This window comes from Callorhinus ursinus, unplaced genomic scaffold, assembly GCF_003265705.2.
Source record: "Callorhinus ursinus isolate GAN/ISIS: 27379988/994484 unplaced genomic scaffold, GSC_fseal_2.0 scaffold1, whole genome shotgun sequence".
Classification (NCBI taxonomy): domain Eukaryota; kingdom Metazoa; phylum Chordata; class Mammalia; order Carnivora; family Otariidae; genus Callorhinus; species Callorhinus ursinus.
Genome location: NW_027397063.1, coordinates 103,495,119 through 103,517,562, shown reverse-complemented (window position 1 = coordinate 103,517,562; position 22,444 = coordinate 103,495,119). Strand labels below are relative to the sequence as shown.

General features: G+C 42.0%; 1 protein-coding gene across 3 annotated transcripts in view; it reads right to left on the bottom strand.

Moving 5' to 3' along the window:
- ANKUB1 (ankyrin repeat and ubiquitin domain containing 1) overlaps positions 1–22,444 on the bottom strand; it is a 34,851-nt gene continuing 12,407 nt past the window's right edge. For 2 of the 3 annotated variants that reach the window (XM_025870092.2, XM_073898615.1), the window contains exons 3-6: positions 19,482–19,698; positions 9,296–9,410; positions 3,551–4,489; positions 1–947 (exon numbers count right to left, since the gene is read on the bottom strand). In XM_025870092.2, the coding sequence (XP_025725877.2) occupies positions 818–947; positions 3,551–4,489; positions 9,296–9,410; positions 19,482–19,698 (1,401 nt within the window). In that variant the 3' untranslated portion in view covers positions 1–817. Of the gene's footprint in view, positions 948–3,550; positions 4,490–9,295; positions 9,411–19,481; positions 19,699–22,444 lie in introns of those variants that run through there. The other variant, XM_073898616.1, reaches the window with a different exon arrangement.

Sequence of the window (22,444 nt, the reverse complement as noted above, 5' to 3'; positions counted from 1 at the left end):
TTGACTTATTTCGCTTAGCATAATACCCTCTAGTTCTATCCACGTCGTTGCAAATGGCAAGATTTCATTTTTTTGATGGCTGCATAATATTCCATTGTGTATATATACCACATCTTCTTTATCCATTCATCTGTTGATGGACATCTAGGCTCTTTCCACAGTTTGGCTATTGTGGACATGGCTGCTATGAACATTGGGGTGCAGGTGCCCGTTTGGATCACTGCATTTGTATCTTTGGGGTAAATACCCAGTAGTGCAATTGCTGGGTCATAGGGTAGCTCTATTTTCTATATGTATCAATTTTTAAAAATTAATAAAAAATATTTTAGCAGAAGTTCAAAAGATGTCCAAGACCAGTACTTGACCGAAATGGTATTTGTAACTCTCCTAGGGACATTCTCTATAGAGAGTTTTAAAATTTATTTATTTTTACTATGTACTAACATTCATACGGTTTAAAAAACAAAAAGCATTAAAAATAAACCCAGGAAAACAAAAACAGAGAAAGAAAGAGTAAAAATTCTCACCTCCCCATCCTGTTTCCCATCCTTCTAGTTTTCCTACCCTGTAGGCGACTACTCCTCTCAGTTTTTTAAGAATCCTTCAATAAACTATGTAAAAACACATGCCTGAAATGTTCACTTACAGTGATGGGGGTCAAGAAAACATGATGTTAAACATTAAATATCCTGTTGACAGTTGTGTAGCATTAAAACAGTTATTAGAAATTATAGCATTAGTTACTTGAAATGATAATATTAGAACTGAAGGTTCTGTTTGACCAGGTCTTTGTCCAAACTGGGGTTATCGTGACTTTTCAAAGCACAATTTCTGGAGGATTTTCACATGCTGTTAAGCTTCCTTGTGTAGTCAGGTTAGAAATGCTCTTTTTGGCTAGAACTCTTGCTATTCCTAACTGCTGAAGCCATCGTTTCTCTTTAAAGGCACTGCAAGAAAACAAGACAGATAATTTGTAAGGAAGTCCAATCTTGTCCCTATTTATTGCTGAAATGATAGAAATCTCTAGGCTGATTTTGTAGCTGCTGCTAGCTTATCTTGTCAGCCAAGATAGGTTGTAAAAATAGGAAAGAGGAATCTTTCTCAAACTAGTTCCTTGTGAAGTAGTGGAAATGATATTTTACCAGGGCAATACTAGAAATTCGTCACCCACACCTAGAAACAGAAAACCATTCAATGTTATATAGAATTCTCTAGATGGAAACTTTTTCTGTCTGTTTCCCCAGGCATCCTTATACATCATATATTCCCTGACGTGTCTCCCTTCTCCTCCTTTTCCCCCAACACAAAAAGATATTTTGTTCGTTGATAAAATATTAAATAGCGTTTTACCAAAATGCAATGAAATTTCATGTTTTATGGTAGCTATTCTCTGGCTATATGCTAATAAAGACTTATAGATTTGAATATGATGACTCCTACTTTGTAAGGTATAAATGTGGTTTACTACAGAGGGGTCCTTTGAGATTCTATCCTTTGTCTTCCTCTCTCTCTGCACCCTCATCCTGGGAGGCCTTATTTACTAATTGCTTCAACTCACATATCCTTGACTCCTAAATCCTGACCCACACTTCCAATTTCCATGTCTTTTATCTTCTTCCTAAACCTGCCCCCTTTCAGTATCCCTGCTCTAACAGAGCCACTTTGCTATTTCCTCACCATCTCTCCATTTGGAAACAAACCTCAATTCCTCCTTCTCTCTCGGCTTCTACATCTAATTAGTGATCTAGTTTTGCAGATCATTGCTCAGAAATATCTGTCATATTTGGCTTTTCTCCTCTTCCCTACCTACTTCTGCTCTAGTCCAGGTCTTTATCATTCCTTGATTCTTTTATTGCAGCCTCCTTAATATACTGTAGGCCCTCCACAGCTTCAATAAGACTTCTTTCCATGTCCACCAGATTTGTCTTCAAAAAGAAACACAAACTGATTATGTGACTTGCCTGATAAAAAAACAAAACAAAAACAACTTCTGTGATCTTCCTACCTACTTCCTGAGAAGCAGACTCTCCACTTGGGCACACAAGATGCTTCTCAGTGTAGGTGCAATTTACCTTGCCAGTCTCATCTCCAGCCAGTTTCTCCCTGTCCCCTAAAATGCCTTTTGCAGATCCACTTACTTCATAGAAAACTAAATTTCTCTCTGACTCCTTCACAAAACAGTGCCCTTGACCATGTTGCCACTTCTACCTGGCTCCTTTTGTCTGACAAAGTCCTTTAAATTTAAAGGGCTTTCACTAAATCTATGAGAAGCAATCTTGCATTAAAGTACCTTAGTGTTTCAAATATTTGAACTCTGTCCAAGTTTGCCCAATTCATCATTAATGTTCTGGATTAACTCCTTGCTTTACCTTTGCATGCACTTCACTGTGACATCATAAGCACTTTAGAATGTTTCCAAAGTGCATCTTTAGATTACTGATGTGCATCTGTTGATAAAACTAATCAGTTTCCTATGTTTACAGCCTGATTTTAAGATGGCTATATAATTTTTTCAACCAATCATTTTCTAGTCTTTTTCTAGAATTTTAGAATATCTCTTTTTATACATTCTAGTCAGAGCTATCTCACAAATTACAAAGGTTGAAGTTGGTAAGCAGTTTTCTTCATCTTCTGTCAACCTCATTGTGCTGTCCGGAATTTTACCAGTTTTAGAGCCCAAATTACTCTGACCACTAGGTGGCAACAGCTTCACTGAAATAAGGTAGAGCTGAACTAAAGACCAATACAGATAGGCAACGAAAACAATCTAGCCTTATTTTATTCTTTCCTTTTCATTATATTGAGTAGAGGGAAAAGCTGCTCATAAATCTATATTTCTACTGTAATATTGACACCCAGTAAGACCTCATAAGTAATGGATGGGACCTGAGATCTGATCAGAGTTGTGTTTTCCGTGAAATATGATGACCAATATGCAAAAGTTTATCTTATGAAATGAATATGCCTGAAAAGTCCACTCCTGATACGCTTGTTTTTGTCTTTAAATGTGACAATGGATTACTTTTTAAACTGACCTAAAATATTAATATCAACTCTATCACACTGACCTGTCTAGATCTTCCCCAACCAGTATGTCTTGCCCAGTAAGTCAAGGGAAGTCTTTATGGTTGTTCTTTTCTCTCCTACCACTTTCATCACCATCCAGTCTTCCATGACACTTTTGATGCCTCTCTCCCACATTTCAAGTTTCCCCCCTTCTCCCTTTAATTATAATTAACAATTTCTTATTAGTTAAAAAAAGAAGAAGAACAAGCAAGAGACCTTGTTTTTTGATACAACTCTTTGCACTGTATCTCTTTTCTTTCTGAAAGCTTGAGGAGTCAGGTGCTACACAGATTGGATTGGCCAGTAAAATGGGTTCATTTGGTCCTAGACACAAGGCTAAGATGAGGTCCTTCAAGCTGGATACAGAGGCATTGGAACAACCTGCGTTACATTATATGGCATGGTAGGGCTTCATGGACCATTCCCTGCCCTAGACCTGCCCTATGAAAGGTTTGCCCTTGTATGTTTAAAGAGAAAATGTTACCTGGCCACTGCTAAGCAGTAGATGGCGTTCTCCCTTGGAGTCATACCACTGTGCTCTGAGAAACACGCCAAGGAGGATTTGAGTAAAAAGTCAGCTCTGGGTGTTGCACAGTAAAAAGATGGGTGTGAGTATCCCACTCTGGAAACTGGGGGGAGGGGGACTTGAGGGAGATATGTATTTTTTATGAGCTTTTCTTTTATCCCAGCTGTGGCAGTAATTTTTTTCCGATGCTGTTGTTGATGTCTTTGTAATTCAGAGAATGTAGTTGCATCTACCAGCAGAGGCAATTTCAAGGTTTGCTGTCTTGCGTCCTGCTGTGAAATTGCCAAAGGACTGACAGGTTTCTTGCTTGCAGTGTCTTCCCTGAGAGGCGGTAACTTGCCCACAGTGCTTTGTGAGTCCTTGTACCTAGCCTTATGCCAGCTCTTGGAGGTCATTTTTGGTGTGGTGAAACCATCCACCATCATGGTGTCTCCAACTTTTGCCCCAAAGACCCTTGCTCCGCAAAGCTGGCTTTTATTAAGGTTGTGACTCTGAGCTCTGAGGACCCATTGTTTTATTTTAATATAAATCCTCATGGGGACTGAAATTTTCGGAAAAGAAACTGTGGACCACATTTTACTCAATAAATATAATGCACAGTCTTTATGCTTGTGTTTAAACGCAACAGTCAGGGGAATTTGTCCCACTGCATTTTTACACCCCAGGCACAGCACGCTGCAGTTGACAAAGGCCTTCAGAATCAACAGTTGGCCCGCTTCTGCAGCTGCATGAATGGGGCATTTAGAGACATCTGCATGAAGGGCTTCATGGCACCATGCTCGACAGGGGTGAACACCAACAGCCTCTTCGGGCCGCACACCCTGCTTCAGGGCCCATTCAGTGAGCTCAATGTACCCATAAAAGGCGGCGATGTACAGGGCCACCTTTTTCTGATACCTGAATGAATGAAAGAAGTAGGAGTGGGTGTTTAGTAAGTCAGCAAACTGATAAATGTAGTTACACTAAATACCCACAAAACATACGAGCTATAATGTTTATTTCTTCCTAACTTTTACATAAAATGTCTTCAGAAAAGGCATAGTGTAATATATAGGTTAAACTGCACAGGTCCTGGGGCGCCTGGGGGGCTCAGTTGGTTAAACGGATGCCTTCAGTGCAGGTCATGATCTCAGAGTCCTCGGATCGATCCCCCTGCTCAGTGGGGCGTCTGCTTCACCCTTTGCCTCTGCCTCTGCCCCTCCCCTCTGCTTGTGTTCCCTCTCTATCTCAAATAAAGAAATAAAGTATTTTTTAAAAAAATAAACTGCACAGGTCCTGCTTACCCACATTATCCCACTATGCACAGGTAAATGGATCAAAGTGCTTTTCCCAGAGTGGTTTTCTTTCTTAAGAAACTCAGATGCTCAGGAAAAATATCAAGCTATCTATCTATCTATCTATATTTTTTTTTAGCAAGGGAGGGAGAGAGAGGAGGGAGGGCTGGGGGAGAGGGAGGGAGAGAGAATCTTAAGCCCAGCACAGAGCCTGACATAGGACTTGATCTCAAAACCCTGAGATCATGACCCGAGCCGAAATCGAGAGTCAGACCCTTAAATGACTGAGCCACCCAGGCACCCCCTCAAGCTTTATATTAACTGGGAAAGTTTTGGAAGAAGTCCAGTATGTTTTAGAAATTTGAAAGTTCTGTATGTTTTTTTGTCTTTGCTAACAACGGTCTTTATTTTGGGCTTCTCAAAGTCTTTACTGTTATTCTCAGCTAAACCAGGAGGTTGGCCCCCGCCAGTACTACCACCAGTGCCATGGTCTAACTGGAGCTCCTCTTACTCCCCTCCAGTAACGTCCCCCTGCAACTGAAATCCTAACTCTTCACTTTGGCTTACAAGGCCTCTCACAGTCTGGCCCCTGCCCCACTTCCCACAACCCCCCCTTCCCTGTCACCGCACTACAGCCACATTGGCCTTCCTACTATCCCTACAATACCCCATGAGGCATAAACTGAATGACTGGTGCGGGCCGTTCAGAGGGGTAAGAATTAGGGAGGCAAATCTGGACAGGGTCCACTAGGTATACAGTAATATATATGCAGGATATATCTGGGCACAGCTATCTGACCCCATCGTAGGGATGGAGGCAAACTTGCTTGCTATCATCCAAAATCCACTGCATATAACTGACTATCCTCTCTCTGATTACATGCTCACCACACCATCTTTTGATGTGTATGTGGCTTCTTGTGTAAGGAAGATGACCTGCCCAGAACATGTGGGTCTCCAGGACTCACAGTTAGATTATAATCGTGGTGGTTACATTATAACTAATTAGAGCGATTACATTAATACACTGGCATTTTGGTTCACACATCAGTTTTTTTCCAAAATTCATTAATGCAAATCAGCGTCTGAATGTGATCCGTTTTCTTGATTTGGGGAGAAGAGCCCCTCTTTGGGTGGACTAACTGGCCTTTGCTTTCATCCTTAGCACTGATGTTATGGGAGCTAGAGGCACTCTTGTTACGGAGACAAACTGATTCTCTTTTCTAAATGGATCTTGGCACAGTGGTTTATGCTGTCATAAGCCTAGTTTGGGCCACTGTTACCTCTTCACTGTCACCCTGTCCGCTGCCTGCCTCTATTGCTTACACTGCAACCAGGGCCAACGTTCTAAAACTCAGATCTCATCCTGGCTTTTCTCTACCTTCAATATCTTCCCAACACTGAAAATATAATGTCCAAATTCCTTTACATTCCTATGGGTACCTGCAAGAGCTCTAGCCTCTGGCCACTAGCTCCCTCTCACTCCATGATCTACCATGTGGAACTTGTTTCAGTTCCTTGAATCTATTCTCTTGCCCCTTGGGGCTTTGTACATGTGGTTCCATTTGTTTTGAAATATCTTTTTTTTTTCTCCCTACTGTTTACCTAAGAACCAACCCTTTAGATCTCATCAATTGCCTTTTTTCAGGATGCTTCACCTGAACCCCTAAGTCTAGTTAGTTGTCCATACTATACAGTCCCATATCGTCTTGCATTATGTCCGTGTCCTAACACTTTCACACTGAATGGTAACAGCAACAACACCTAACATTTACGTCCTGCTTACCATGTGTTAGCCCCCCCTTCTAAATTCCTATGTTTACTAGGTCATGCAACCTCTAAAACAGTTCTATGAGATAGATGCAATTATTATTCTCTTTTTTAGCAAAGAGGAAACAGATACAGGATGATTATATAACTTGCCCAAGTTTATACAACTAAACACTTAGGGAATGGGGCTTTGAAGCTAGGCAGAAGGGCACTGGAGTTTGTGCCCCTAAACATTTTGCAATTCTGCTTCTGAAGGAATTGGTTACTTGTTTTCTGTTGCCCCTGCTGGACTGCAAGTTGCTGAAGGCAGGGTCCATATCTTGTTTACTGCTGTGTTCCTGGGATCTTGCATAGTACTTGCTCAATGGGTATTGGCTGATTGGGTGACAGAATAAAAGGAACTTTCTAGTTTGTTTGTGTGTATTTTCTGAGCTGTTAGACATATTTTCCCTCTTTTTCCCCTCCTCCCTTTGTGCCTTTCTCCATTGTGTGTGTGTGTGTGTGTGTGTGTGTGTGTGTTTAAGGATGATGAGAAATACAGATTGTGTGGGCAGGGAGATTTCAGCCTGGGAACTGATCACCAGAGCCGATAAGGCCTGGAGCAGAGTAAGCACATGGCCCAGCTGGGTCAGCTGGGCTGTGTGCATGTGTGCATGTGTGCATGTTGGGGACAGGGTCTGAAGCAGGCATGTGGGCACACCCCTGCTGCTCACCCTCCTTAGATTTTATCTAAAGGTTAAGTCAAGTGGAATGGTTAAGCATCTGAGCATTAGAGTTAAATTGCTGGGATTCCATATCCAGTTGTGACCTGGCTAGCTGTGTGACATTGGTCAGATCTTAATGTCAGTTTCCTCATCTGTAAAACATGATAAAAGAGTATCTACCTTGTAAAATTGTCATAAGTATAAGATTAGGTAATACATGTAACACAGTGTCATGTTAAAACGTACTCAGTAAATACGCACTATTAAAAGTAACACAACATGGCAATTTCTTTGGACTTAGAGCATGAAAAAAGGGAATTATCACTATCCCCAAATAGAAATTACTTTAAAATATTGAATATTATGTAAAATCGCAAAACCTGGTTTTCTAATCTGTCACTTCTTATTTTATTTTATTTTTATTTTTTTATTTTTTTTAAGATTTTATTTATTTATTTGAGAGAGAGAGAGAATGAGAGAGAGAGAGTACGAGAGGGAAGAGGGTCAGAGGGAGAAGCAGACTCCCTGCTGAGCAGGGAGCCCGATGCGGGACTCTATCCCGGGACTCCAGGATCATGACCTGAGCCGAAGGCAGTTGCTTAACCAACTGAGCCACCCAGGCGCCCTATTTTATTTTTTTTTTAAGATTTTATTTATTTATTTATTTGACAGAAACAGCAAGAGGAACACAAGTAGGGGCGGGGAGCTGAGAGGGAGAAGCAGGCTCTCCACTGTGCAGGGAGCCCAATGCAGGGCTCAATCCCAGGACTATGGGATCATGACCTGAGCCAAAGGCAGCTGCTTAACCCACTGAGCCACCCAGGTGCCCCTCTAATCTGTTACTTCTTAGAGCCCTTAGAGCTCTTGGTGCGTCTGTGGGCTTCTGTAAAGCATGATGAAATCACCAGGAGGGAGCACTGTCCGAAAGTACCACTGAATTAAAACCTTAAGAGTAATGCAGCTTACACGTTTGGGACCCTGCTGACTGCAGAGTTATGCCAAAATGACCACCTGCGGGGTGCCTGGGTGGCTTAGTCGTTAAGTGTCTGCCTTCGGCTCGGGTCATGATCCCAGGGTTCTGGGATCGAGCCCCACATCGAACCCCACATCGGGCTCCCTGCTCTGCAGGGGGCCTGCTTCTCCCTCTCCCACCCCCTCTGCTTGTGTTCCCTCTCTCACTGTGTTTCTCTCTGTCAAATAAATAAATAAAATCTTAAAAAAAATAAAATAAAAATAAAATAAAATGACGACCTGCTACTCTGGGCCTACTGCCCAGTGCCCCAGCCACACATGTATGGCAAAAGTATGTACAAAAAACTTGTACTAAAAGCAATTTGAAAAATTACTTGGGAGCTTAGGAAGAGGGAGCCAGAATTTTCAGCCAATCAGTTAGCAATTAGTGCTTTTTAGAATAATCGAATATGAAGGTGGCAAGGTACTTATTCGGATAGGCTTTAAAAGTGCTGTGGGGGCGCCTGGGTGGCTCAGTCAGTTAAGCGTCTGCCTTCGGCTCAGGTCATGATCCCAGGGTCCTGGGATCGAGCCCCACATCGGGCTCCCTGCTCAGCGGGGAGCCTGCTTCTCCCTCTGCCTCTGCCTGCCTGCCTGCCTACTTGTGCTCTCTCTCTCTCTGTCAAATAAATAAATAAAATCTTAAAAAAAAAATAAAAGTGCTGTGAAGAGTCTGATTTCCAAACCAAACTGAAGTCACTCAATTAAATAGCATTTCTTGAAGAAAGTCTACCTGAATTGCAATACATCACCAAAGGCTGTCGGCCCTGGTGACAATCCTGTCATCTTATCTCAGCAAATATCTCAATAATAATGTCTGGTTGAGACATGCTCAGTGGCACCAGCATGGTGCAGCAACCCAGCTATAGAGTGAATTGCAGACTCAACATCCTAAAGAAGTTTAGTAAAAAGTACTTAATTTAGCATTTGCTTTATCTCCATACTTGAGTACTGGTCCTTCATTCGATAAATAGCGTTGGACTTTAAGTTTTTGTCCCAGAAGACAACCCATCAGAAATTCCTTCCATCCATCCCAGACGTCCAAACGAAGTGTCGTGCCTGTGGATCAAGAGAGGCCGTTAATGGTTCCAGTCCCTCACGGTGGTTTGGCAATCCATAAAACTTCTAAGGATAGCTTTTTTCCAAGCAGAGGCATAAGCTAGATGCAAACTGAGAAGTAACCTTGGAATAAGTAGACAGGGATGCTATTTTCAGCTTAGGATTGCATCGACTTGAAAAGCCATTTAGCTTCTGTGCACTTCCATTTTCTCATCTGCACGGTGATTGCATATAATGCTGAAATGTTTTCTACAGTTACCTTAAAACAGTCCTGTGGACATTGATCCCACGCTGATATATACATCACCATGTAAACTGAAACCATTATATTGGAAGAGGAAACTAAAGAAACTGTGGCAGGACTAATGGGCTTTTGGGGCCTTTAGCTCACAAGCAGGCTGTGGGTGGAGTTGAATGATCCTTTCATGTTTTTTTGTTTTTAACGATTTTATTTATTTATTTGACGCAGAGAGAGCACAGCAGAGGGGAGCGGCAGGCAGAGGCAGAGGGAGAAGCAGACTCCCTAAGGAGCAGGGAGCCCAATGTAGGGCTTGATCCCGGGACCCTGGGATCATGACCTGAGCTGAAGGCCGACGCTCAACTGACTGAGCCACCCAGGCGCCCCTGATCCTTTCATTTTATCCATCGCAGAATAGCCATTCTGTGTAATTACACAAAAGGAATATGTTCATTGCTGCTGGAGAATTTATCACTTACCCTCTCCTGGGCTACTTCCTGTGGCACCACATTCCCTTTGTTCTTCTGGGTGGTGTTTTTCAGGAGTCTTCTTTCTTCAGCCTTCTCTTCTCTTTACACATTCCCTCCGGATAAAACCCAGTCTCCTTCCTATCTGGCCTTCCCTCACCTCTCACCTCCCTCCAGCCTGCCTCACTCCCTCCGTTCCCGCCACTCTGACCTTTCACCTGTCCTTCAGATACACCAAGTCCACTCCACTTCAAGACCTAAGGATATGATTTCTTTTGCTTCAAAGAGTGTTATTCCAGATTTTCACAGGACAGTGTCCTTATTCAGTTTTCAATTCAAGCATCGTGTCCTCATAGAGGACCCTCTTGGCCCCCACTGCCTTCCCCAACGGCATTATTTTTTATCCTATGACCTGATTTTAACTTCCTCATAGCTCCTATCATCAGTATTTGAAATCATTTTTCTTGTTTGGAGACTTTTTTTTTCATATCCCCACTAAAAAGAAAGCTCCTTCAAGACTTGCCACACAACCTGGCACTTGGGGCGTGCTCATTAAATACTTGTTGGCTGACTAACAGGCAATCTCAGTGACCCTACTGGCTTCACTGGCCACCCACGTGTATTCCTTCCCAAGTCCAAGCCTCCACACCAGGCTTCTGCTCCAGCTCCAGATTCCCCCTGCTGGGACATCACCATCTACGGGATTGCACTATGACCCCATCGTTCTGAAAGACAACTCGTCATCCTTTATCTCAGGTGGTAGCACCACTGTCTTCCTTGTTACCTCAGTAGACATTTAGGAGTTGGTCTTTGTCCTTCCCTTTCTCGTGCCCTACGTCTGTACAATAGCTCAGGCCTGTAAAGTTTATCTCATGAAGGTTTAAGAACCACTTCCTTTCCTCCGTCTTACTAGCTCCACCCTACTTCAGGCCTCCATGATCTTTCACATAAATCTACTTCTGGAAGCTCCCACCAGCCTCCCCATCTCTTTATTCCAGTCTGCTCAAATGTCATCTCCTCCTCTGGGTAACCATCTAAAATAGCCTCCCCCACCGCATTACCACATAACTCTCTGTTACCATATCCTGGTTTTTTTTTTTTTTTTACTTTAGAGTTCTTGTTTCTATTTAAAATTCACTGTTTTTCTGTTTCCTTAATGATGCTTACGTTTCCCACTGAACTGCAAGCTTCAAGAGGGTAGGATATCTTGCTGTTCTTGCTTACACTGTTATGCCCACTTTCCTCAATGCTGCCTGGCTCATGGTAGATATCAATAAATATTTGTTGAATGAAATTCTACCCTAGTCCCCAAATCCATTTTGGACATGTACTGCCCTCCTCACCCTTAGCAGCCCAGCAGGCTGTCCTGCACTTCTGTGTGCACACCAGGCTATATCTGGCCTTGGAGCTTCTTTTGCTCCTCTTTTGGTGTCTGAATTCTTGTGATTCTTCCCCACACCCTCCTACCAGTAGTTTATGATGCAACATAAACTGGTATCACTTCCTCCGGGAAACTCTTCTTAACTATGTCATTGTCTCACCTCTGCAAATAGTTAAAAGGATCGCTCAACTGGCTACCATAATGTATGTTGAAAATGTATGTTGAAACTGTTTATCAGGGCGCCTGGGTGGCTCAGTCGGTTAAGCGACTGCCTTCGGCTCAGGTCATGATCCTGGAGTCCTGGGATCAAGTCCCGCATCAGGCTCCCTGCTCAGCGGGGAGTCTGCTTCTCCCTCTGACCTTCTTCCCTCTCATGCTCTCTCTCTACCATTCTCTCTCTCTCTCTCTCTCAACAAATAAATACAAATCTTTAAAAAAAAACTGTTCATCATTGAAAATACATTTCTAGGAGTGCCTAGGTGGCTCAGTTGGTTAAGCGTCTGCCTTAGGCTCAAGTCATGATCCCAGGGCCCTGGAATTGAGACTGGCATTGGGCTCCTGGCTCCATGGGGAACCTGCTTCTCCTACGCCCTCTGCCTGCCGCTCCCCCTGCTTGTGTTCTCTCTCTCTCTCTCTGTGTCAAATAAATAAAAATCTTAAAAAAAAAAAAAAAAAGAAAGTACCTTTCTGCTTTGGAATTGCTAGTTTGTAAACACTAATGGAGAACTCTTTGAGCCCAAGCATCATGTCTCATCCAGTCTGTGGGCTCTGTTCTAGTTATGCTTTTGGGTTGCAAGGAGGCCCTCAAGAAAATGGGATTTATTATACTGAGACAATGGCCAGATCTGTTGTACATTAGGAACAATGGCACCTCTCAAGATGGGCCACTCCCCTTCTCTCCCATGGGCTCCAGGATCTCTCTCTCTCTCAAGCCCTCTATATCTCTGTGTCTTCTCCCTTTCTCTGCTGACAGGCAGCCCTGTGGCTCCCTTCCAGGTTCTGTCCTACCGTAACTGAGGTCTGCATGCAACATTGCTTTGGCCATGACCCAACCTTTCTTCATGGCACCATGCATTTTCTGCCCATACTGGTAACCAGTTTTGTCTCTCTATATTTCCCAGTTTGAATTCACAAGACTAATGATAATTAATAATAATAATATATTGAATATGAATAGCTAATATTCACTGAATGCTTATTATATGCTCAACATTATTCTAAGTACTTTATATGAATAAGCTAATTTAAAATTTACGACAATCCTAAGTGTGGTTTGTATTATTCTCTCCATTTGACAATTGAGGAAACTGAGGCACTATGAGATTAAGTAACTTGCCTGAGTTTTACATACCCAGTAAGTAGTGGAATCAGGAGTTGTACTAGGCAATCTGGCTCTTGTGCCTACATTCCTGTCCTCTAAGTTATCTTTGTCTCTGAACAAGAATTTAATTGACTGATGTCATTGGACAATCTGTAGATTGGCCGGCTGCCTTTGAATCAGTATGATGACATTGGCAGTAGAACCTGGGGGTATATTCATGACTTTGCTTATCCATACATATCCTCAGACTCAGACACATCATAGGTTCATAATAAATACTTGCTGCTGTTTATCATCCTTGACACCATAGATTTAGTTTCTCTAAAGCTTCTTGCTGTACTTAATTTTCTTATTTAAAGGTTTGATTCCTATGGGTAACATTGGAAACAAGGGACTTTAAACACTGTTCAAATTGCATTTATTTCATCTCCTGACTTAAATGATTTGCTATGTTTGTAGTTTATTATAAAAATTACCCACAGATGAGTATTAAAAAGCTTGCTTGACACTGTACCCCAGCCTCCTTGGTCCACCACAGCTGAGGCCACACAGCCTCCATTTTGAAGAACCAGCCAAGCTTTAGGCCCAGAGAATAATCTCAATTCCAGTAAGAGGGAATATGTTAAGATTCCAGGCTCATGTGGGAAGTTGGTGTTCCCGTCCATCCTGTGTGGATATTGTCTCAGTTCTAATAACTTGCCCTATTCCTCCTGACCAAGCTCCCACCTTGTGCCCCAGAACATGAGTGCCTATATCCTACCCTACCTTTTGAGTTTCAGAACTGAGGTCCATCTGTTCTCTGAGCCTGGAACTGAAGTTCCTACTCTGAACCCCAATCTCTGGGATTAGATTTCTGTTACATGTTGTCAGAGCCTCTGATATCAACAACCAGCTTGTCTAGTATTTCACCTCTTATGTCATTCATTTATTTATTCATTTGCTACCTTGATGCTCTGTTATGATTCATTCACCCACCAGGTCCCTGCTAGGTCTCCCTGAGGTCAACCTCTGCCTTCCTGCATCTAGTTGCAGACTGATTGGCCTGCCTATCGCAGGGCTCCCTCCAGCAGGACTTATTTGAAACTAACTTCCCTCTTCCTGGCCCATCTGCCCTTCCCTAAGTGGTTGTCTAGTCTCAGGATCTCAGCTCTTCCTAGCTCAACCTGTCCACTATTGATGAACCCTGATTTTGAAAACTCCAGAGAAGCCTATATGATTTAAATCCACATCAGCAGGAGGACACCTCCATCGAGCTCTGTATTTTATTCTGCTTTAATTCCCTATCTGGGAGCAATTGTTACAGGTTTTGTAACTATCAATTTTAGTTCCTTGCAATGAAGCAGTCCTAATTTCTCAAAGGACAAAGGTAACAATGGCTGGTTTTTCTCTTAATGCTCAACTTTTGAATATCCAGCGAACTTCTTTTCTTTTTTTTTTATTTTTAAAGATTTTATTTATTTATTTTTGTGAGAGAGAGGGAGAAAGAGAATGAGCACAAGCGGGGGAAGGGGCAGAGGGAGAAGCAGGCTCCCTGATGAGCAAGGAGCCTGATGGGGAACTTGATCCCAGGACCCTGGGATCATGACCTGAGCCAAAGGCAGATGCTTAACTGACTGAGCAACCCAGGTACCTTATCCAGAGAACTTCTAAGCAAGTTAACCAGCACCATTTATTGGATAATCCTTCCATCCCAATTGGTTTGTAATGCCTCTTTTGTCACATGTTAAATTCCTTCGTAAGCTTAGGAATTCTGTTGGAAAATAGAAATTTACTTGAAAAATGCTACATTGCTGCAGAAAATACAACTAAAATCTATAACTGAAAGGAAAGTAAAACTAATGAGACTTAAACTTCAGGGCCTTTCCCTACATGAGTTTTTTAATTCTCTATTCTTAATTTTGGATTTTATTTTATTTTTATTTTTTTAAAGATTTTATTTATTTATTTATTTATTTGAGAGAGAGAGCATGAGAGGGGGGAGGGTCAGAGGGAGAAGCAGACTCCCCGCTGAGCAGGGAGCCCGATGTGGGACTCGATCCCGGGACTCCGGGATCATGACCTGAGCCGAAGGCAGTCGCTGAACCAACTGAGCCACCCAGGCGCCCTGGATTTTTTTTTTAAAGAAGACCCCCAAGATTGTATATATCTATAAAACCTGGATCTGCTCACTTTCTACTTGCAAACCATCACTGTGCCAAGCCATGCAGGAAAGCAGGTATGAGCAACAATACCGATTCTAGGGAATTGTCTCCAACCTCTACCCATGTGGTCCTTGTATCCCTGGTGGGGGGATACATACTTTGAGGTCAATATCTGCCTATCGGATTTGAGATTTTTTCTTCCTGAATATGGAAATTGTTTCTCTGGTGTGGGTTTCCCCTAATGGGAAACAAAACATTGATCAGAACTTAAAGAGTACCAATAAAAGTAGATATCGATAAAAGCATTCTGGGTTGGCAGTATAAATTGTTGGAAAGAACCCAGTCCTGAATGTGTGATTACCATTTCTTGGCAATATGACCTTGAGCAGGTCACTTCTCTGAGCCTGTTTTCTCACTTGTAAAAGGAATTAAAATAACATAGTAAATCTCGAAGGGGCCTAAAGGTTGGTAGAGGGGCCGTGGAGCCAGCCGAGATTTCAAGGTCTGAACTGCCAGGACTCTGCTCCTGGAATAGTCTCTCAGATGTGATTGCTCATTCTGGCCATGAATATGTGCCGTGAGGCATTTACCATTGGCATATACCAATGACAGCATTCTGTAAAGGAAAGGCATTCATTCATTCATTCGTTAGGCACATAAGGCACACCTTATTCCAGAAAGGATTAATGTCAGTTTTTAAGCATATAGAAAATAGAGTGATTAGCAGACAAGCATGTAGGTAGATAAGCAAGAAGAAAGTGAAAGTCAGGATAGAGATTTAAGAACTAGAAATGAGGCTAAAATGAATATTTGTCCCATATATGGTGGTAATGAGAAAAAGTGTGCGTGTGTGTGTGTGTGTGTGTGTGTGTGTGTGTGTTGGACCTATATGATGTGCCACTAAGCCTCAGGTCACAAAATCACATATATTAGGGAATGTTTAGCTTTGATAAATTCTTGATAAGTTAATCATTAAATATTCTACCACCAAAAAATCCCTTTATCCTCTTATTACATATCTTCTCAATCCCTGCAATCTTTGTCTCCATCCACTTTATTAAAACTGCTCTGTCCGGGTTCACCAATGACCTTTAGGCCAAATCAAAAGGTTTTTCTCAGACATTGTCTTTGGCCTTTTACCAGCACCCTAAAAACAGTTTCTGTCATCTGTGACAATGCAAAGTCCCACGTTTCCTCCCACCTCTGACAGCTTTGCATGTCCCAGTTTCTGACTCCTATTCTGTCTATTTGCCCTGACTTCAGCATGTCCTGACTACTGGCGCTTGGCCCTTGACATGTTTCTCTCTGTATATACTCTCTAAGGAAAGCACCTCTCACAGGGCTTACTTAGTCCCCGACTCCATGGCTGGGTGCCTACAGCAATGTCTGCTAACCGGACCCATCACTAAGCCCTCACTCCACGTTTGTCATGGAGGAGAATCAGAAGATGTCAATTGGACTTACAGCTTTGCCACTAATTAGCAGAGTAACTTTTAGGGGAAAAAAAAATACTCTCTGCATTTCCTTATATCTAAAGTTTAGTACCCAAAGCATAAGCTCTTTTTCCCAATTTCACCACCATAGTCCTAGTGTCAGAGCCTTGGTGCTTCCCTCTTCTTAAATGTAATTCAGCCTGACATCCTGTCTCTACTTTCTGGGTTTCTCAGATTTGTCTCTCTCTTCTATTGCTAGTGGAATTTGTTAATACTGGGATTCTCAAAGGTGCCTGTTGGTATATCACCTTGCTTCTCCTCCTCACTCCTTTCTGTATTTCATGCTGTTTGCTACCAGATTAAACTTCTGTTAAAACACTTCTGTTCCAGAATGTACATGGCTCTGGTTGCGAGCATAAGAAACCTGTGCTTTGTCGCCTCAGCCCTAAGACCCTTCTCAATCTGACCCCAGTTGTGTTTCCGATTGAGACCTCACTGAGACTCCTCCACTTTTCAGAAGTCTCCTGCTATTTGTCTTCTCTGGAGTAAGCCCATGTTCATGAACCTGTAGTTTGTGTTTTTCTCCTGGCTTAGAAGCCTGCAATGCCTTCCCTTTCAAATTTCTGTATTTCCCACATCTTTGTGTGCTCACACCCAGCATTCTCCAGAATACCTTCCTTAAGCCCTTCAGCTTACATTGAGCTGACTTACTACTATAACTAAGTATATGTGCATGTCTTATTTCTATCACTTTATTATGAATGCTCAGAGTGCAGAGGCAGATCTGTGTGTTTTTATATGAGCTAATATGTCCAGTGACTAATTGAGCTACAGAAGTCCTTGATTTTCAGTATGAACTTGACTGCTTCTCAGAGACCTTCTGATTTTCCACTGCCTTTGGAAAGGCATCAAGTTTCAACTCCTGAAAGCATCAGGGATGACTCATTGACTGGGAAGGGGAGAACCTGGAAGATAGTCTAATCAAGAACTTCTTTACCCTCTAGTTAAAAAAAGGTGGGCTGGGGCACCTGGGTGGCTCAATCGGTTAAGCATCGGCCTTCTGCTCGGGTCATGATCTCAGGGTTCTAGGATAGAAACCCTGTCCCTCCCCACACTCGCTCTCTCTCTCTCTCTCTCTCTCTCTCAAATGAATAAATAAGTAAAATCTTAAAAAAAAAAAAAAGGTGGGCTGGTTGCTTGAGGAATGCTAGGGCTGCTTTAGGTGAAGATATGAAGCCAACCAAAGACTTTTCCTCCCTTCTCTTTGAGGCTCTTCTTTTCTTGCCTCTCCTCCTATGCCCTGTGTTCTCATGGTGGCCAAAGCAGTCTACTCTGGTCATGCTTGAGCCCCTGACCTGACATTGGAAAACCCTCATTCCTAGACGGTCATTTTAGGAGGCCTGTGTGTTGTCCTTCACACACCCTTAACTATCTGGGACATTTTTACTTTCTTTAAATCTGTAAAAATTTGGGATTGGGCCAAGCCATTTCTAAATTTTCTTCTAGCTCTAGCTCTAAACTGTTACATCATGATCTGAGCAGCATAGGCCTGAAGAGCAGTCACCCTAATTTTTTTTATGTATTCTTTTGTGTTCCAGTAAATAACTAGATCATAAATTGCTTGGGAACAAATCCCTCTTGTGTGTCCTTACTCACATAAGCCCCCACCATGTTCTGGGCAGGTCTGATTCCCTGGCAAGCATTAAAGCAGTATGTGCTTTACTGTGAGGGACCCTGGGGACAAATCCTAGAACATCACTTCCTTTGATCAAAAACAGGGATGAGGGCACCTGGGTGGCTCAGTTGTTAAGTGTCTGCCTCCGGCTCAGGTCAAGATCCCAGGGTTCTGGGATCGAGCCCCGCATCAGGCTCCCTGCTCGGTGGGAAGCCTGCTTCTCCCTCTCCCACTCCCCCTGCTTGTGTTCCCTGTCTCCTGTCTCTATCTGTCAAATAAATAAATAAAATTTTTAAAACAAAACAAAACAAAAAAACAGGGATGATAAATGTTGTCAAAGTTTTGAGAGCCTCAGTTAAAAATATCATGAAAGAATAAGCAAATATAATAGTCAGGAGAAGTAACAATAGATGCAAATTTAGCAGTTGTAAAAAGCAAAACTGCTTAATTCAAGGATGTTTACAAAGCCCTACTATAAATTGGGAGAACTCATATTCCATTGCAACAAATGTGACAGCACAACATTACATAAGGGTCTGCTGATTGTCGGCAAAGATTCATTCACCTCAAGCAAGAATCTCTATAAGGTTTGAACCGTTTTCCAATAGGGTTAAAACAATCTGAAAGTCTTTTGAGTTTGTCTTAATGGTGTATGGCTACAGTAGACACAACCTGGAAGTATAATATGTAAAGAAAGGTTGTAATCTGTCCGTCAGAGATGAATGCCAGCTCACTAATCTATCCATCAGGTATACTGCACAGTAGCCGCTTCACACTATTTAAAATATTGATATAATTGACAGTATTTTAAAATGAGATTACATTAAGCAAGCTCAGGACATTGTGTATCATATGCTACCTCTGTGTTAAAAGGAAGAAAAGGAATGTGTACTTGAACTTGCTTCTATGTATTCTTGAAATATATTTTGAAAGGGAAAAATATAAACGGGTCTGAGTCTTGCTCTTCTAGTCTGAGGATATTAACAAGTTATCCTGCTTTGAGTAAGGAGAACAAGACATGGCAGGTCCATGGGGCATTTCTTATTTTTTAGTCTACTGACCTAGATACCAGAGAGGGGTGTTGATAATTTACATCCCCACTGAGGTTACAGAAGTTTTGGTTTGGAAAGAACTCCATTTGTTGCCAATCTGGTATCAAAGAACTGTAGTGCCGGACACCTGGGTGGCTCAGTCGTTAAGCGTCTGCCTTAGGCTTCGGTCATGGTCCCAGGGTCCTGGGATTGAGCCCCGCATTGGGCTCCCTGCTCCGCGGGAAGCCTGCTTCTCCCTCTCCCACTCCCCCTGCTTGTGTTCCCTCTCTCACTGTGTGTCTGTCAAATAAAAAAATAAAATCTTAAAAAAAAAAAGAACTGTAGTGCTGAGCAGTAGCCAGTACTGAATATCGTGTGCAGTACCGATGTCTGTTTGGTAGTCCCTCAGGGTGTTGCAGTCATACATCTCCAGTCCCTCTGGGGTGCGGAGACAGAAAACACTCACAGGGAAGCCACATCTCAGAGCTACCAGGGTTCTCAGATCAGACACTTTTTTACCAAGAAGGGAAATGTTCTCCATCATTGGCATTGTCTCTTGGGTCACAGCATTAAACACATAGAGAGTTGGCTTGGCTTCTTCCTAAGGGAAAAGAAAAGGAGGAAACTCAGAAATAAACACTGTCTGGGGGTTGGAACAAGGGAGAAACATTTTGGAGGGTGGCTCTGAGTGCCTCTTACTCCCATGACATGGGTGCTAAGGATGAAAGCGAAGGCCAGTTAAGTTCCCTGACTTCTGGTCTGACTCCTGTTCATCTGTCCTGAGACTATTGAGGAGTCCTCCTGTTTGAGTAAAATGAAGGAGGCTTGGCAGGGTTTTGCGACCCTTATTCTTAGTCTACAGACCAGAAACACAAGAAGAATGTTAATAATTATATACAAGCTGCACTTATGGATGTGTTAGTTGAGAAACAATTCTACCATCATGTACTTGATTTGGAAGCACTATGGTTTCTAAATCTTCAGTCAGTTTTTAAAATCCTTTCTGAGAGTTTATCTCTGGGGAGTGGAATGGAGTTCAAGTCAGGGGAATGTTTTGCTTATCATTTTATGCTTTTCATTGTTTGTATGGTTTGACTTTAAAAAAACATGTATTTTTGCTGTTTAAAAAGGGAAGTTCTAAATATAAGTGACAAAATTTTCCTTTTTTTTTTCTTTTGCAATCTAAATAGGAAAGCAAGTGGAACTGATATATCTTAAGTCGAGTTAAGATGGAAAGTTTGGGAAAAATATTAATCCTCCTGTTAACAACAGAAGAATTAAGCCAAACCAAAACTAAAAACACAGCAAACTGGGAAAATGGGAAGGGGGCAGAGAGAAGACTATTAACATTTTCAGTTTTCAAACCAAAAAATGAAGCTGGCTTTACGTCCTCTTTATTGGATTCAGGACAATCATGTTTGTCTTCAGTGGCCTCTTTTCGGCTTGGCAGGTATGAGGGTGCAGGGTGCTGTCACTGTAACCACTGTAACCACTGTAACCATTGTAATGTGGGAGTCTTGGAGAGGAGCCTTAAGCAAACTGACAAGTGGGCATGGGTTTGTCAAGGGGGCTCCAGGCAGTCATTGCTCTCTTGTTCAGCCCTGTTCAGTCCTCCCCTTCTCCTATCAAAATTTGCCTCCAGGGGCGCCTGGGTGGCTCAGTCGTTAAGCGTCTGCCTTAGGCTCCGGTTGTGGTCCCGGGGTCCTGGGATTGAGCCCCACATCCGGCTCCCTGCTCTGCGGGAAGCTTGCTTCTCCCTCTTCCACTCCCCCTGCTTGTGTTCCCTCTCTCGCTCTCTCTCTCTCTGTCAGATAAATAAATAAAATCTTAAAAAAAAGAAAGAAAAACTTAAAAAACAAAAACAAAAACAAAAACAAAATTTGCCTCCAGATTCCCCAGGAGCCCCTCCCTGCTGCAGGCTTATAATACATTACTTCATTCCCCTCCTCCCAGATCACACATTGCCGTAACATAATCAACACTCAGATCTCTTTGAAAGAGCCTTTAAAGAGTAATGAATATTACTGCTGAACGATTAGGCTGCAGTGCTTTGATCTGGGGCCCACTTCAGTGACTCAAATCACCAAAAGCAGTTTCCGACCCTCTGCTTCCTGAGTCCAAACTGCTTAGGACAGTTTTTCTCAACAGCTTCTCATAAACCCATGCAATAAAAATTGAAAAGACATAGGATTCACCCTTTCCCTTTCAACCTGCTTAAGCTTTCCTATGGCTCCATTAAAGTCCAACCTAATCTATGTGATATTCATAGGCAGGAAGAAATTCCTATGAAAACTAAATAAAAAGATGGGGGGAAGAGAGACAAATTATATTTTAGGCAATAGCTTTTCCTTATTTCTTTTATGGTTACTCTGATTTCTTGTTAGCCTTTGGTACAGATACAAATTTATACTTAAAATTAAATGTGTAATGTGCAAACAAAGAGCAAAGGCCCAAGTCACTCTTCATAGCGAACTAGAAACTACGTGATGTTAGAAGAGTAAGTTAAAAAGGAGCTTCTCAGAATAAGAATAAACATAAGCAACTATGACCTTGGTATACATAAAACTCTGAAACAAGTAATAAGGGAGAATTGCAAAATATATAGGAATGTTTAGATGAAAATCAAAAGTGCAAGTAAGAAAATATGTTAGTAATTAATGGAGCTAGGTTCTTAAACTGCAAGAAAATTAACACCTACAGAGTTTGTTCTTTCTTTTTTTTTTTTTTTTAGCCCCCAGGAACTTCCCAGGCCCATTTAATTCATGATGTATCTGAAAATAGTTCTCTTTCTACTATTTTAACTCTATTTATCCACCATTTCATAAATCTTATTTTTGTGAGAAAACTCATTTTATGTTCTAATGAGGCACACCAGTTGGAGACACTTCTTCATGTTGGTTATTTGGAGAGCAAGCAGATAGATGTGGATTAACAGCAACTTGTCAACTCACCTTATGTACATAAGAAAAGGCATCTCTCTATATGATAACACTCCTCGAATATTCTAAATAAGGAACACTGGTAGTTACACTCAAGGAAGTCAGATGTTATTAAATAAACAATACTATCACAAATCATTGTTGAACATATGTAAAATTCGATTTTCCCCTTTACAAATAAACCAAGATATCATGGTAGGAGGTACATGTCTAACTTTTCTTTTCTTTTTTTTTTTTTTAAAGATTTTATTTATTTATTTGACAGAGAGAGAGACAGCGAGAGAGAGAACACAAGCAGGGGGAGTGGGAAAGGGAGAAGCAGGCTTCCCGCCAAGAAGGGAGCCCGGTACGGGGCTCGATACCAGGACCCTGAGATCATGACCTGAGCCCAAGGCAGTCGCTTAACCA